The sequence below is a fragment of the Nyctereutes procyonoides genome, unplaced genomic scaffold, assembly GCF_905146905.1.
Source record: "Nyctereutes procyonoides isolate TBG_1078 unplaced genomic scaffold, NYPRO_anot_genome, whole genome shotgun sequence".
Taxonomy (NCBI): domain Eukaryota; kingdom Metazoa; phylum Chordata; class Mammalia; order Carnivora; family Canidae; genus Nyctereutes; species Nyctereutes procyonoides.
The window spans coordinates 5,304,948-5,321,201 of NW_026575159.1; the positions used below are offsets into that span (position 1 = coordinate 5,304,948).

At 37.5% G+C, this 16,254-nt stretch overlaps 1 protein-coding gene across 6 annotated transcripts in view; it reads right to left on the reverse strand.

Annotated features, from left to right (window-relative positions):
• Positions 1-16,254, reverse strand: part of SYBU (syntabulin) — a 114,877-nt gene that overhangs the window by 47,731 nt on the left and 50,892 nt on the right. For all 6 annotated transcript variants that reach the window (XM_055314418.1, XM_055314416.1, XM_055314419.1 and 3 more), the window contains exon 4: positions 456-653. In XM_055314418.1, the coding sequence (XP_055170393.1) occupies positions 456-653 (198 nt within the window). The remainder of the gene's footprint in view (positions 1-455; positions 654-16,254) is intronic.

Genomic DNA, 16,254 nt, shown 5'->3' on the forward strand with positions numbered 1-16,254 from the left:
GGGGAGCCTGCTTCTCCCTCTCCCTCTGCCCCTCCCCCTGCTTGCATCCACACATGCAGTCTCTCAAGTAAAATCTTGTAAAAAAAAAGAAAAGCACTATGAAATACTACTTCACACTCACGAGAATGGGTATAATTAAAAGAAAAAACCAATAACAACAGTCAACAAGGATGTGGAGAAAGTGGAACCCTCATACATTGCTGATGGGAATGTAAAATGGTACAGTCATTTTGGAAAAGCCTGGCACTTTCTCAAACAGTTCAAAATGGTTACCATATGACTCAGCCATCTCTTTCCTAGGCGTATATCCAAGAGAACTGAAAGCATATTCACAAAAAACTTTTCCATAGATGCTCATAGCATCATAATTCATAATAGCCAAGAGGCAGAAACAACACAAAAGTCCATCATCTGTGAATGGATAAACAAAATGAAGAATAAGTGCATTTATTTACCTGGCTTTACAAGGCCTGACTTTGGTTCCTTCTTATATCGAGATGACTGGATGCTTCCTTCACCAACCATTCCAATTGTGCATTTCTTCCTGGAAAAGTCTTCATCACTTCCAGGGCAAAAGCCAACAGGGCTGTTTCCAGTATCTGAGGGTGTCTTCACTGGAGACACTGACTGGCTACTGGGACAGCCTGTGTCATCTGGAAAATAGGAATCAATAAGTGTTTAATCAGGAGGAGGAAATCAATGATGGCAAAGAGAAGTCATTCAGTGAGCCATACACACGTGCACTCACACACATGTACTCTGCTTATGAGGACCTGGGTTAACTTCTGTGGATGCCTCTCCTTTTATTTTCCATATTTTGGCCAATTATGTTAAGAAAACATCAGCTATCATAAATCATATTTTAAGGCAAAATCTTCTAAGCTTTTTGGACCATAAATATTTCTGTAACATTCACGTTGTCAATGCTTAAAGGTTTGTCCGTTTTAACACAGGTAGTGTATTTTGGGTCAAACCTGTCCATTGATTTTTTTTTTGATGCGGTTAGTAATAAAAAGTTCACCACAGCAACTCAGGGGCATTGCAACTCTTCAGAGTTGTTTGTGTAAGGAAAAAATTTACTTGAGTATTATTGACCACACCCAGTTTTTGAACACTTGGCCTATCAACTGGTTAATCGAATTTAATAGGTAAGAGATCTGGCTTTTGGAGTTCAAGGGGACAGAACAAATGTGATCCCACCCATTTTATTAGCATACATACCATACCCACCCCAAAATATATCAATCCAATATCTTGTTATCTGAGATAAACTGGTAAAATGAAAATGATACTCAAATTAGAAACACCCCTTAAGGGAATCCCTGGGTGGCTCAGTGGTTTAGCACCTGCTTTCTGCCCAGGGCATGATCCTGGAGTCCTGGGACTGAGTTCCACATTGGGCTCCCTGCATGGAGCCTGCTTCTCCCTTTGCCTGTGTCTCTGCCTCTATCTCTGTGTCTCTCATGAGGAAATAAATAAAATCTTAAAAAAACAAAACAAAACATCCCTTAACTTTCAAGTTGTAGATTATTACTAGGATCATTACTATAAGCTAATAATATGTGTAATATATGAAGTGACCTGTGTAGATGCTTATCGGGCAAACAGGTAAGCCATACAGCTGACTCCTATAAATGCTTTCCATAATTATTAAATATTTATGATGGTTGGTTAATTCATTTATACTTTGATGAGGAGAACTGTATGGGAATTTAAAGTAAATCAATATTACTTAAAAGTATGTCCAAATAGCCAATTAGTGGTAAATATTCATTACTAAGTATTTTGATGGCAGAGCTACTTTAGTAACTCATTAGACAAAAAAACAAAAACGATAGAGACTTTTAGTACTAACAACTTTAGGACTATTATGCTTTTATGAATATTAAAGGAACAAAAATAATTTGCCCCCTGTGAAAGGCCCTCTTAAATTTTCACATCTTTAATCAAGACAGAAACAGAACTAGGCATGAATAAAATATATTGGTTGCCTGAATTAAGATGACTAGAATTTATCTAAGATATCATTGCTTTGCTTCCTTTTTGGCTTTTATTTCAGATTTTATTATGAAATAGCCCAGTTTCTGGAACAAAGTGAACTTGGCACTGGTAAAATGAATCATTTCTCCCAATTTTTTTTTTTTTAACTTTTGGACATATTAGTATACACAGGACCTCAATGGTCCATTTCTGGAAGTGAGTGGATTTTAGTGCACTCTTCTGCCTTCTGCCTTTGCTGCTCTTTTACAAGTGCCTTGTTTTTTACCAAACTCCGGAAGAAACTTTGGCCATGAATGACAGTGATGAGAGCCCCTCCTGGCTGCTACTGCTCAACTCTTTCATCACGTACTGGCACTGGCCGTGCCTTTCTCTGACATTAGCATGTCCCATGCTTCCATCAAAAGAAATCCCAGCTCTTGCCTAAAGGTGCAAAGCTGCTAATTACTCAAATGGATTCCAGCACTTTTACAAGGCTCAACAGGCCTGCACATTGCTTCAGGAGGTCCTCCTTCTTGATTCTGATCGCAAAGCAGATAAACCCAAGCAAATGAAGTCTAATCATTCGAAATTACCCATTGCCTTTAAAATTATTTCCTTATGAGTCACTTCCATAAATTACTCCTTTTTAAAGAGAGATGGCCCAAATAAATAAAAACCCATGCTTCAGATTCACTAAACTAAAAAGCAAATTTTTTTTTTTTTGGAAAATGCTCAGACTCAAGGGGACAAAAATCAAACAATTTCCAGTATTGAGAAACACTGTCAAGATTATAATTTATGTAAATAAAAAGTGTTTTCCTGATTCTATTATCATTTTGCCCGAGTTAAATAAGGATTATGTATAAGCCATATTTTCAGTGCTAATGATGTCAAGAATTAAGTGCTAGGGTCTGGTTAGAAATTGGGACCTGAGGGGCATCTGGGTGGCTCAGTTGTTGAGTGTCTGTCTGCCTTTGGACCTGGGATTGAGTCCCATCAGGCTGCCCGCAGGGAGCCTCTTTTTCCTTCTGCCTATATCTCTGGTTGTCTCCCTGAGTCTCTCATGAATAAATAAATTAAATTAAAAAAATATTGGGACCTGAAATTATTTAGAATAGTGGCAGTTTAAGGGAGGCAGTGGCAACTTTTTTTTTACCTGGAATGTGTCATCAATATTTACAGTTAGTATCTCCAGGGGAAGGGATTGAGAAGATGAAGACCTAAATAAATTTTTAACTATAGGTACCTCGTACAGCATCAGAATCACCACAGAAACTAGTGTTCACCCAACATTTCTTAACTGTCTAGTACTGTGCTTCATATTGAGGGAGAAATAATGGGAATATAGACATGATCTTTCATTGGTTAAACAAAGTGTTGGCACCGAACCAGCCTACTGGCATTATACCCAGCCCCCATATCAATGGCCCTCATAAATCAGCAAAAGGAGTTGGGTAAATATCACTTAAACAACATTCCTATAAACCAGCAAGCCTGTTAAGGCAAATCCATACATAAGAAAATCGGTAACTTACCAGAAAAGTTTGGGATATTCTCTTGTTATGTCTGATGAGATCAACACTAACAAAGGAAAATAGTTTTGGAAAGGGCGGGGTCATTGATTTTCCTTTTCAAAAATTTTATTTAAATTCAATTCGCCAACATATAGTATGAACGAACACCCAGTGTTCATCTCACCATGTGCCCTCCTTAATGCCCATCACCCATTTACCCCATGCCCCCACCCACAGCCATTATTTTTCCTATTAGAGGGAACAGACTTTCAGGTATGCAAAAGGAAGACCTGAGCAAAGGCAACAAAGGTTCATGTACCAGGGAGTCAACCACTAGCCTGTGACACCTGAGGTATTTTTCTCTGTGCAGCACTGAAAAGGTGGTTCTTTTTTCAAGAAGTCTTAACTTAAGACTCCTTTTCTCCTTTCCTTCCCCTTCCTTCCTCTTCCTCCTCCTCTGTAACTGCAGGGTCAGAGTTGGAAGCAGATTGCTAGTCCAGGTCTTTGTAATACTCTTTCCCAAAATTGTATGTAAAATATTCTCCCTTGACATTTACTCCGAGATTCTAAGACTGAAGTCAAGTTGATACTCTTGGTTATTCATGTCTAATCTTACTCTGTGCCAAACTACATGTGGATCAAGCACATATTACAGAGATTTATTTATTAAACGCACTTTGGTTAAACCCTTTGAGTATGCCCTCTGTTTTCCTGCTGCTACTAGCTAAATTTGTCCTTTGGAACCCATGGGTTTATAACCACAATATTTACAATTATGGCTTTTATTAGTTGTGTTAGTACAACGAAATTATCAATGACAAAAAATTCTAGTACAACACCATGAGGAAACTATTTCAAGGCAGGAAATGACAGAAATCCTGAATGACCTATCCAAAACGTGTGGAGTGTTTCAAATTTCCAGAAAAATGCCTGAGAAAAACAAAAACGTTTCAGCCTGGTCTTGGCATAGGAAAGCTTTACTGCAAGCCTTTAGGAAGAGCATGTAGAAGATTGTCAGTCTCTGGAGAGGGAGGAGTTTTTATATAAATGTGTGTGTGTGTGTGTGTATATATATATATATATACACACACACACACACATATACACACACACACACCCTACATAATTGAACTCTTTTTTTCAATAATTGAGCTCTTATACTTCTTCATTATTTATGGTAAATATAACTTCATTTAAAAAAACATAAAACAGGACCACATTTCATGTTTACACATTGTGATCCATCTGAAAATATAGGATGACTTCCTTCTGGGGTCAATAATTTTAAATCTCACTTAAATGGGCCCAGGATGGTTCCTGGTGGAACAGGGTAAAAGTGACCCTTATCAAGGCTACTTTTGATCACCATCTGTAGGGAAGGAGACTAATTCACATTTCTTCTTTGATCTATGCTAAGGAATAGGTCATTTTGTTCTTGCTGTTCGTTTGCTTGGAATCTGTCATCATACAGGATTAAGCATATAGAAAGAATCCTCACAGATCCAGAAGTCCCAGAAGTCATGATCCCCCTAGAGTGCTGTAAGAAATGTACCTACTAAATAGTTTCCAAATCGTTGTTTAGGGGGAAAAAATGTTAAGGTCTGTAAGGACAGATGGGAGAAACAGGCATCTATTATAATTTTGTAGCCTGAAGGTTGTTAAAAAAAAATGTTTTTAAATCTATTTTTCCTCTCTCTTTACATTACAAGCTCTTTGAAAATATGGTATATGGTTAATAATTGCACAACTGGTCTACTTATAATTCTGGAAAAAGGTGTAAGTATCTTCTAAAATAATTTGTGTCTTATTTTAAATTTACTAAAGGAATTTGATAAATTAAAGGAAATCTGTTGGGGTTGTTAAAATTTTAACTTAAACTTTAACATTATAAAAGCAATAATTCTTAATGCAGAGAATCTAGATAGACTGCAGAAGAGTACACAGAAGGAAAGTAAAAATAAACAGAAAAGTTTCCTATAACTGTTGTACCCAGAAAAAATACTGAACAATTTGGTCTATTTCTTATTGATCTTTTAATTATGTGTATGGTTTACTTGCTCACTTGCTTTTTGCTTTGTTTCAACGTATAGTATATTCAGTTTCATTATTCTGATTTCTGAACACTTTCCCCTGGAACTTGTTAGGCTATAAAGAAAGAAGCTATTAAAGACAGGTGCTAATACAAAAAGGCCCACACTGGTCAAAGATGGAATAATCTGAGCATCAGAAAGAACAAATAATTAATGCAATTGACTGATAGCCATTGGATACACACACAAAATTTCTGTGAGTGCATAGTCATATAAAAAAATAAAACTAAAGAGTGAAAGTAAGATCTTTTCCACCTAAAAGAATCCCAACCTACTAGAAATCATTGGCAGTGACCCAGGGACCAATTTTTTGTATTGAAATTTTGCAATTAGAAGGAAAGAACAAACTAGCATAAATCCTGATTTACAAACCATTTCTATACAAACTATATTTCAGTATAACTGAAATCCCTCATTGATACTGAGAAGTCCTTCCTTAGAGAAGCATCTGGTTAATGAAAATAGATGAAATGATTGAAACAGAAAGTTACTATTTTGTAATTATTTCTTTTTATTTTTAAGGTTTTATTTATTTATCCATGAGACACACACACACACACACACAGAGAGAGAGAGAGAGAGAGAGAGAGATGCAGAGACACAGGCAGAGGGAGAAGCAGCCTCCATGCAGGGAGCCTTGATGTGGGACTCAATCCTGGGACTTCAGGATCAGGCCCTGGACTTGAGGGCGGTGGCTAAACAACTGAGCCACCCAGGCTGCCCTATTTTGTAATTATTTCTAATGAAATAATTGATTTAAATAACACACGTAACGGATGAAACCATCAGACAATAGCCTGATAGAGAATTTACAGTGAAAGGATCAGGCCTTGCCCATCTGCACCCATTTTTAGCATCACCAATGTTGGGCAAACAGACATTATCTACCTTCTGACGGAATGCCAGATAAACACACAGCATTCCCCATGAGGTGTTCTTGCTCTGAAAATTTCCCCTGCATCTAACAAAGCTTTAAAGCTATTGTCCACCATATAAAATATATGGAGAACAGAGAGTAATGAGTCAAATCAGGGGCTGGCAAGCTGGAACCCGCAGGCGAATTCTGCTTGCTGCCTGCTTTTGTAAATAGAATGTTATTGGAATACAGCCATGCTGAATCCTTTAGATATTGTCTACTGTGGCTTTCAAGCTACAATGGCAGAGTTGAATAATTGTGCCACAGATCATCTGGCTAGCAAAGTCATAAATATTTACTATTTTGTTCTTTACAGAAAAAGTTTGTTGGCTTCCAGGTTAAATGCTATAAGGAAGCAAACAGACACCTTTAAGACAACTGATGCTATTTCAACGTTCTCTATCGTACTAAAGAATTATGTTGTTTAGTAATGAAAATAGCACTATGATTATGTAAGAAAATGTCCATTTTTTAAAGAAATGCATGCTGAGGTGCATATGTAAGCACGATGAAATGACATGAGGTCTGGAGATTTGCCTGTAAAATGCTTCAGCAAAGTAAAAAAAAGAAAAACGGAGTAAGTGTAACAAACGTGACAATATTTTGCTATTAATCTGGACAAAGTAGATAAGCAGTGTATGGGGACTCATTGTAATATTCTGTTTTTAAATATGTTTTTAAAAGTCCCAAATGTTTTATTTAATTTCTCAAAAAAACATTATTTTAAACAAGTAATTATTTAAAATAGATATAGACATATCACTTAAAAAATCAATTCCATTTGCAGCGGTTTTTAGGTTATTTCCAATTTTGTCACTATTATTGAAATTGCTTTAATAACACATTATGAAAATAAATCTTTTGGGCCACCTGGGTGGCTCTGTCAGTTAAGTCCCCAACTCTTGGTTTAAGCTCAGGTCATGATCTCAGGGTTGTGAGATGGAGCCCATATTGGGTTCACATGCTGGGCATGAAGCCTGCTTAAGATTCTCTCCCTCCCTCTCCTTTTGCCCCTCCTCCTGCTCACAGGCATGCAATTTCTCTCCCTCTCTCCCTCTCTCTCTCTTTCTCTAAAATAAATAAATAAATAAATCTTTGGTCAAATTTTTTTATTATCTCATGGAATGTACATCCAAAGTGGAATTACTAAGCCTTCAAAGAATTTTGAGACAACTTAAATTCTCATTATTGAATCGGAGTATCCCACTTATAAAAATGCTGCCAATATTGAATACTATTGGTTTACATTTTTGCCAAGTAAATAATGAAAAATGTGTTTTTGATGTTTTAGTTTGCACATATTTAATTATTAGTGAGGCACAATGTCTTTCATATGTTTGCTGGCCCTTTTTACAATTCTATGAATTATTAGTTTGACTTTTTTTTACTAACTGTTAGGATTTCTTATGGATCTGTAAGGAATCCTTATTTATGAAAAGCATTAGCCCTTTGTTATATTTCATTGAGTTTATTGTTTGTTTTTAATTTATTATGTTTTAACATTCAAACCTCTTTCTCTTTTTAGTTGTCAAATCTCTCCATATTTTCCTTCACAATTTCTTCCAATCCTTTAATACTTAGAATATCCTTCTTCACTCCAAAATCAATCAAATATTTACTTATACTTTCTTCTAGATATTTAGAGTTTCATTTTTCATTCAAATTTAATCCATTTAGAGTTCATTTTAAAACGCAGTATAAGGTTAGATGTTAACTTTATTATTATCATTTAAGAAAAATTTTAGGAAATCTATTCTTTCCACATTACTTTGCAATGCTTTTTTGACAAAATTTTGCAAGCAATGAATAGTTTTTGCAAAGTGAATATATATATGCTTTTGTGTACATATACATTTAAAATCCACATCTTAAAGGATTAAGATTGCCCAAAGTGTGTGTGTGTGTGTGTGTGTGTGTGCATTACATAATTTCCTGATATTTAATTGAAGTGCCTACCAACCACTGTTATCAAACTTCTGGTGGCAATTATGATGACCAAGTCTCTACTTCAACATCCTTGCACCAATTACATACAAGAATAAAACACTAGGTTCTAAAGATTACAAATAAAATATTTCTTCAAAGTCCAAGAAACATTTCTACAACTTCTGGTTCATTTTTGAATTAGATCGCAGAGCTCATTTGTTTTCCAAAATGCTGAACTAAACAATTCCAGAAGATGTACTTAAAAATAACATCAGGCAGAAGAAAATGTGGTTTTGCCATAATGTCCTGAAACATTCCATTATGGCTCGATGCTGTTCAATGTTCAGTTGCATCATTTGGAGGACAAAATCACTGCTATTCTAAGGAAACACTACTTTAAACTATAGGGAAATCTAGCTGATTGTCATGAATGACTGAGACTATTTAATTCATCCATCCAACAAATATTTATTACCTACTGTGTGCCAAACATTGCTATGGGTGTTTGTACTCTTACTGTGCAAGCAATACTGTAATTTCTCAACACAGTCTGATGGAGACATAAAATGTCATAGCCTAAACTCATGGTTAATTTGAACCCTGTGAAATTCTTACCACAAACCATTCAAATGCACTGAAAGGATGGAGATAAAACACAAAAAGTGATATTTATTAAGTAGCTATCACATAACACTAATTTTTAATAATATTTTATAGGTAGGACAAATGAGGCTCAGAGAGGTTAAAGATTCCATAGTCACACTGCTACCAAGTAAGGGACTCAAGATTCAAACTCAGGTTTGCCTGACTCTAAAGTCCTTGCTTTTTTCCACCACTAAAGGCTAGTTTCTTTCTAAATTTTTCTACCTATGTTTGTTCCAAGAGGAAACAGCAGCAATTCTGGGAAGGTCCAAATTAAAAACAGACAAAAGGAAGCTGTTAGAAAGAAGCCATCCCATAATAAACAGGCCACAAAAATGTGAGGCAAGAAATTCTAGCTGGTTCTAGTTTTCCAATATTCTTGCTTCAACACAGTAACCATATAATGTTTGCCATTCAGATAATTTTGCATTCTAGGTTTGGAACAGGAAAATTTGAACTTCTCATCCTTTACCTAATTTTAGCATCTTTTTGGAGTGGGAATTCACAAGTGATTTTGCTTCAGTATTATTCAATGTGACACTACCCAATACAATAGTCAATGCTAAAGTGCAAGAATCCTATCCATTCGTCCATCCACCCACCCATCCACTCACCTATCCATCTACCCATCCAAGTCTTTCCACAAATAGCTACTGATTTCCTATTATGTGCCAGGTAGCCTTCTAGATATTAGTGATGTTATGATGATCAAGACTCTCTAAGAGCCTTGTCCTGAAGAAGTTTATATTCTAGTTGTGGAAAGAGACAGTAAAAAAAGAATTACATAGAGAAGATATTTGATTGTGATGTACTGTTAATGAAACAAATTGTGTGATATCATACAGACTAAATAGGTGAGGTGGGTGGGAAATTATGTCATTTGACATGTTGTCATGGAAGGCCCTGAAGAGGTCATTCTAGCTGAGACAAAAAAAAAATGATCATGGAAAAGGAAGGGGAAAGAACTCCAGGCGGAGGGAACAACAATGGAGTTTGTGCACCAAGGAAACTGGAAGGAGGTTGGGCAGGTTGAGAGGGAGAGAAGGCTGATGAAAGATTGAAGGGACACAATAGCCTGAGCATGCACAGGAGCACAGGACCATAGACCAGGAATCCCAAATTTATGTTAAATGGGATGGAAGCCATAATGTGCATTAAGCAGATGACAACAATTTGGCTTGTGGAGGACACCCTGTAGTAATTATAATATACCTGGCTAATATCTGCAGAGTGCCTACTATGTACCTGGTATGTTCGAAACACTTAATACAAGTCTTAATTAACAGTCTAATATCCCTTGGAAACTGGCACTAGTATCATCCTGCTTTGCAGAGGGCATATAAAACTAGTACTAGCATTTATGCCACCAGCCTGAGGTTGTAGTCAGTAAGTGGTAGAACCATGATAAGAATCCAAACAGGCTAAGTCCAAAGCCTCCTTCTTAACCACTATGCTGTGGTTTAGGAATGAATGAGCCGAAGCAAATAAATGTGTGGAGGCCCTGGCCCTGGTGGAAATCAGAGATGACAGTGGTTTGACTAGGTGGTAGCAGGGAAAATTTTGAAGAAAGTATATGGATTTGGAATATATTTGGGAAAAATAATCCAAAGTATTTAACTCATGATAATGAAAAATAGGAAGAGATCAAAGATGTCTTCAAGGTTTTTCGCATAAGCAACAGGTACATGGTGGTCATATCTGAGTGAAAGAAAAATGGGTTTATGAGTGTGTAGGGGCTGAAATCAAGAATTCTGTTTTTGAGGGGCACCTGGGTAGCTCAGTCAGTTAAGCGTCCGATTCTTGATTTTGGCTCAGGTCATGATCTCAGGGTTATAAGATCAAGCCCTGTATCAGGCTCTGTGCTGAGGGTGGAGTCTCCTTGAGATTTTCCCTCTCTCTCTCTCTCTCTGCCCTTTCCCTACTTCATGCTCTCTCTTTAAATATATATATATATATCTGTTTTTGATATGTTAAATTTGAGGCACAAATTAACCATGACCTTGAAGATATCAAGTAGGCAGCTGTATATGAGAGACTGAAGCTTAGCGGACAGGCTGGGAACATCACCAACCTACAGGTGAGAAATTTAAAGATGGATACCCTTGGAGAGGGCAGGAGGAGAAGAGGGCATTGTGACACTATGAGAATAGGGAGACAGGGGAGCCAGCGATGATGCCCAAGGAGTGACTAGAGAGGCAGGAGGAACTTCAGAGGATTGGGACCACAGAAGCTAAGGAGGAAAATCCTCCCTAAGAGAGAGGTTTGTTCAATTGTGTTGAGTGCTTCTGAGAAGTCAAGGAAAATGAGGGCAGAAGAGAGAAAGATCTGCCAGCATGGTCACCCACACACTTGACAAAGGCAAATCATGGAGTTCTGCTGTGAAGAGAAGCAGAGAATTATGATGGCAGGCACAAGGAGATGAGGAGTCAAAGCAGCTTATTTGCTTTTAAGGATGTGTATAATCAAGCAAGTGCATGTGTGAGCTGATGAAAATGAGCTGGGGAAGGAATGCAAATGAAGCACTTCCACCAAGACTTGTCACCTACATCTATAAAAATGGAGAGTGGAGTAATTATTTAATGAATGTCTCTTTGGTTTCTTGGAGACAAAATAACTGTCTCACATGTAAACATTCCCAGGATTTCTGAGCTATTTTGGAGCTTTGAGTGCTCTCATACATCATTCTGGCGCAGCCCTAGGCAGGAGATGAAGACGAAGCAAAAGGAGGCAAGTCTCCATTTCTTCATAGGACTCAAGCTGTATTGGAAACAAAGGCCTGCCTCTACTTGGTTTTTTCCAAGCAGCAAGTTGTTTGATTTGTGTTAGCAGCCAGAGGAGAAGAAATTTGGAGAGGAAAACATCTTGGTCCAACTATATAGTTAATGTAGTGTGAGGAATGAATCTATGGAGTTCTGGTGAGGGAGTAGCTGGTGTGGAAACTGGGGAACCAGGGTGGCTATGTCACTGCCCTGAGACAGGTGCATCTGACGAAGGGTGTGGGGAAGGAATCTGCCCCTCAGACTTCCATTTCTTTTGCCAGGTCCTTTGTAGGGTTATGATCTTTCCAAAATAGGCATATTACTAATACATCTGACCTTCCCTCTCCTTAGCAATAACAGTTTATTTGCAGTTTCTAAGCTATGCCTTCTTAAAGACTCAGTTATTTATTTTTTTAAGGTTCCTTGGTGGAAGAAGTTGGAGAGAGGGAGATGGAAGGAGAACTGGAAGGATCAGAAGGAAAGAGAAGAGAGAGCCAGATACACAGACCAAGAAGTTATCTTGTAATCTCTCGAAAACTTTATAACAAGGATACTCCAAGCCACTCTATGAACACCTGAGTTATAGTTAGCTGTCTTGTAGCAATGTAAAGATTTTTCCCTTCTGTTCTATTTTTCTCACATTGAAAATCTGAACATAGTGATAGTCAAGAAGGAGTAAGGGATACAAATGGAAGAAAGTTATGGAAAAAACAATACTCTTAGAGTTCCTGCAATTGCTACATTTGAGCTTTTTCTATTTGAAAAAAAAATTGTTTTAGATAATATTGTGTATCACGGTATTTACTTTGGAACAGAGAAAGAAGAGAATTATGCTCATGGTCTACTTCCAGTGATATTCATAAAATACATTCCAAATTTTGAAGGTTAGCCCATGGACAAAATGTCCATCTACAGAAGAATGACTGAATAAATGATGGCCCTCTCTAGAGAGGGATATGTGGTGTCATGACAATGAACGAGGGGACTTCTCTGTGCTGACAAGCAATGACAGGTACAGGTACTGCCTGGATACACATTCCTGGATGGCAAAAGTTCTGTCGGTAACTCTGTCCATCACTCTAGATCAGCTTCTGGGATAGTGCCTTGCCCACAACAGATGTTCAATAAATATTCACTTAACAAATAAATAGAAAGGATCACAGATCAATATAGCATGATCTCACTTCGGCAAAAAGCAAAACAAAATAAAACCTATAAATGTGATTACATCCACTCAATGTGTTTGCGTATTTTTACTTCTTCTGAGTTTAAAAAATACAATAATTAGCATTAAAAATATAATTTTCACAAACAGTTCAAGGTAAATAGAAGGTTGAGTTAGGGTCCATGGACTCAAGAATTCTGAGGGTTAGGTTAGTGTCTGTGGGGAAGGGTAACTGTAAGGGCACCCACACAAAAGACAGGATAAAGACTGAGCCAGCCAGGAAAAAGGAAGGCCCAGGAAAATTCACACTGAACAGGAAAAAGCCTATAGGATGAATTTCTGCAGGGAGGGGGGGGTGAGTGTTGGATGAGGCTACATTCAGAGCACTGGTATGCACTGGGAAGCTTGGTTTGGGCTCCCTAAAAAGAGGGAGAGCAGTCATTCAGACCTACAAATATAGAGAACAAACATTGTGGCCAGAGGGGAGACAAGGGGAAAGAGAAGGGAAAAATAGGTGAAGGGGAGTGGGAACCAGAGGTTGCCAGTTATGGAATGAATAAGTCACAGGAATAAAAGATACAGCACAGGGAACAGAGTCAATAGGATGTTGCATAGGGACACCTGTGAGCATAGCATAAGGTACAGAGTTGTTGAGTTAACTCAACAGATTTTAAAACCAGCTTGGTCATGTGGTATGACAGAGGAAACCCTAATGTGGAATGTATCCTTCGGCTACCTAACTCTGACCTGTAAATATACTTACCTATATTCACATCCAGCCTTTCTTTTCTTCCTAACATGTCTTCTCGGGTCCACCCCCAGTCTTACTACAAAGTTAATACTTTTCTGTTCTCTCTCAATCCATCTCTGTGTCTCTCTCGTGCTCACTATATATATATATATATATATATATATATATATATATATATATAATATATTATATTATATTCTCTCTCTATATATATAATATATAATACATATATTATATATATATATATATATATCTCCCTGTGTGTGTTTCTTTGTCTATTTCCCCTCAGCCTAGAAAACTTATCAAAATGCCTGTCATTTGATAAACACTGTCTTTACTACAAATGCAACACTTCTTTTTATTCTATTTACTCTTTCCTATGCCAGTTAAGCTTGTTTTAAAAAGTTATCTACACTCTATTTGTCACCTTCCATTCATATCTTGGCCTGATGCAGTTTGGACCCATCTCCATGATCTTCTGGAATTATTTCTGTCTAAGGACACTGATAACCTAGTGCATTTATCCTTGAACACTTTTTAGTGCACCCCTTCCTTAATTTCACTGTGACATCAGAAAGTGCTGACTACTTTCTTCTCAAAACTCTTCCATTAGGATTAGAGACACTGTCAGTCCTGGCTCTCCTCCTTCCTCTCTGAACTCTTCCTTGGTTGCCTTAATTTCCTTTTTTTTTTTTTTTTTGTCTACTCTTGCTTTACCTCAGAGGTCTGGCCTTAGGCCTCTAATCTTTCTCCATGCACTGCCCTCAGGTAATACTATCAACTCCATGGACTTCAGCTACCAACATCTCTGACTTCTCTTTGGAGCTCCAGATCTTTCCCTTTATCTCAAATGCAACAATGGTTCATCTGAATTTGTTAACCTGACTCATTGTCCTCCCCAGTCCTGCTGCTCCATTTGTGTTCATCCAGAGGAAAATGAGATATAACACTTTCCTGCCCCTTCCACTTGCAATTGGCAACTACGACCCACATGTTTTAGCCCCCAAATCCTCTTATATATCATGTTATCAGTCTTTAACTAGACTGCCACAATGGCCTTCAAACCAGGCAGGCTCCTTACCATCATTCCTGCTTCCTTCCATCTACTGACCAACACATAATCAGAAATATTTTTCTAAACCATAAATCTAGTCATAATTCTTTCCTGCTGAAAACCCTTCCATGACTGCAATATCTTTAGTAATTGTTAAATGGCAGCCCATGAGCCACATTCAGCTGTTTATGCATGGGACTTAGCTAGCAGTTAGTCAAATATCTGAATTTTTAGAATTTTGAATATCGTTAGAAGAGGCACATGCTGTCCAGTTCTAGAGTCCCCTTTATTGTCATCTATTCAGGTGGCCTCACTCTCTATATTACTATTCTAGTTTCTGTATAGATCCTTGATCTCATGAATCAGGTTAGCACAGCATATAAAACCTTTCCTGATCTGACCTGGCCCACCTTTCCAATCTCATTTTGTGCTTTTAACTCAGGTCTGTGATGCCAAGGCTCTTGGCATCAGTTTATCCACTGCACTGCACTAATTAACATTACTTCTTTGAGTCCTTGGGTTTATGAAATGTGAGACCAATGTGGATAATAAATGGAGCAAGAAACTCAAATTATAAGGAGGAAGTGTGTGTAGAGTGGGTGTAGGCAAAAGGGACAGAGAAACAAAACAAGTGAGTAAAGGTAGTTGTGTGAGAATTCTATCTAAAGATGTGTTATCCCACTTATTTTCTGGCACCAGGGTGAATTGATTTTTCATTCTCTGTGTTTTATTCATTATCGTTGCTTCAGCACAATTCTGATCTTCAGTAGGCATTTAATAAATGCTTACTGGATACTACATTTTTTGTGGAAGCTTGCAAAAAATGGTGAATATCCTGTTACTCCTAGGTTAGTTTCTCTTTTTCTCTTTCAATGAATCCACTGGGTATTCACCAACAGTGTACCCAGTATACCTACTTTCAGTATATCCCAAATCATCCTAATACCAAAGAAAGTAAATGCAAAAGAGTTAGAAGTATGCTAGAGATGGTAAATCTAGAGAGAGGATTATTTGGGAAAATAAAGGAAGAAAATGCTTTCTCCTTCCCCTGTACCTGTCTACTATTTGGACACAAGTTATACCAATAATGTAGATACAAGGAATATTAATGCTAAGACTAATGACAAGGGAATTGTAAAAACAGAGTGAGAAGCTATCATTTCCAGGGAATGCAGAGGCATTTTTCTTGCTGCATGCCATGAGTTTAGTGTGTCTGGTCTGTCATCTTTGATCTTTCTTCATTTTGTGAAGCCACTGGGGTAGGCTCCTCACATCCCTCATCCAAAATTCCCAAACCCACACAGACCACAAAGGACTGAACCTCAGACTTCATGAGGCATAAGAGACATCTGGAAAGCAAAGAAAAACAAACAAACACACACACACAGCAGATTCCTGGGTCCTCCCATTCTGTGATAATAGGTTAGGGTGGGTCCAAAGCCCCAAGTATTAAACAA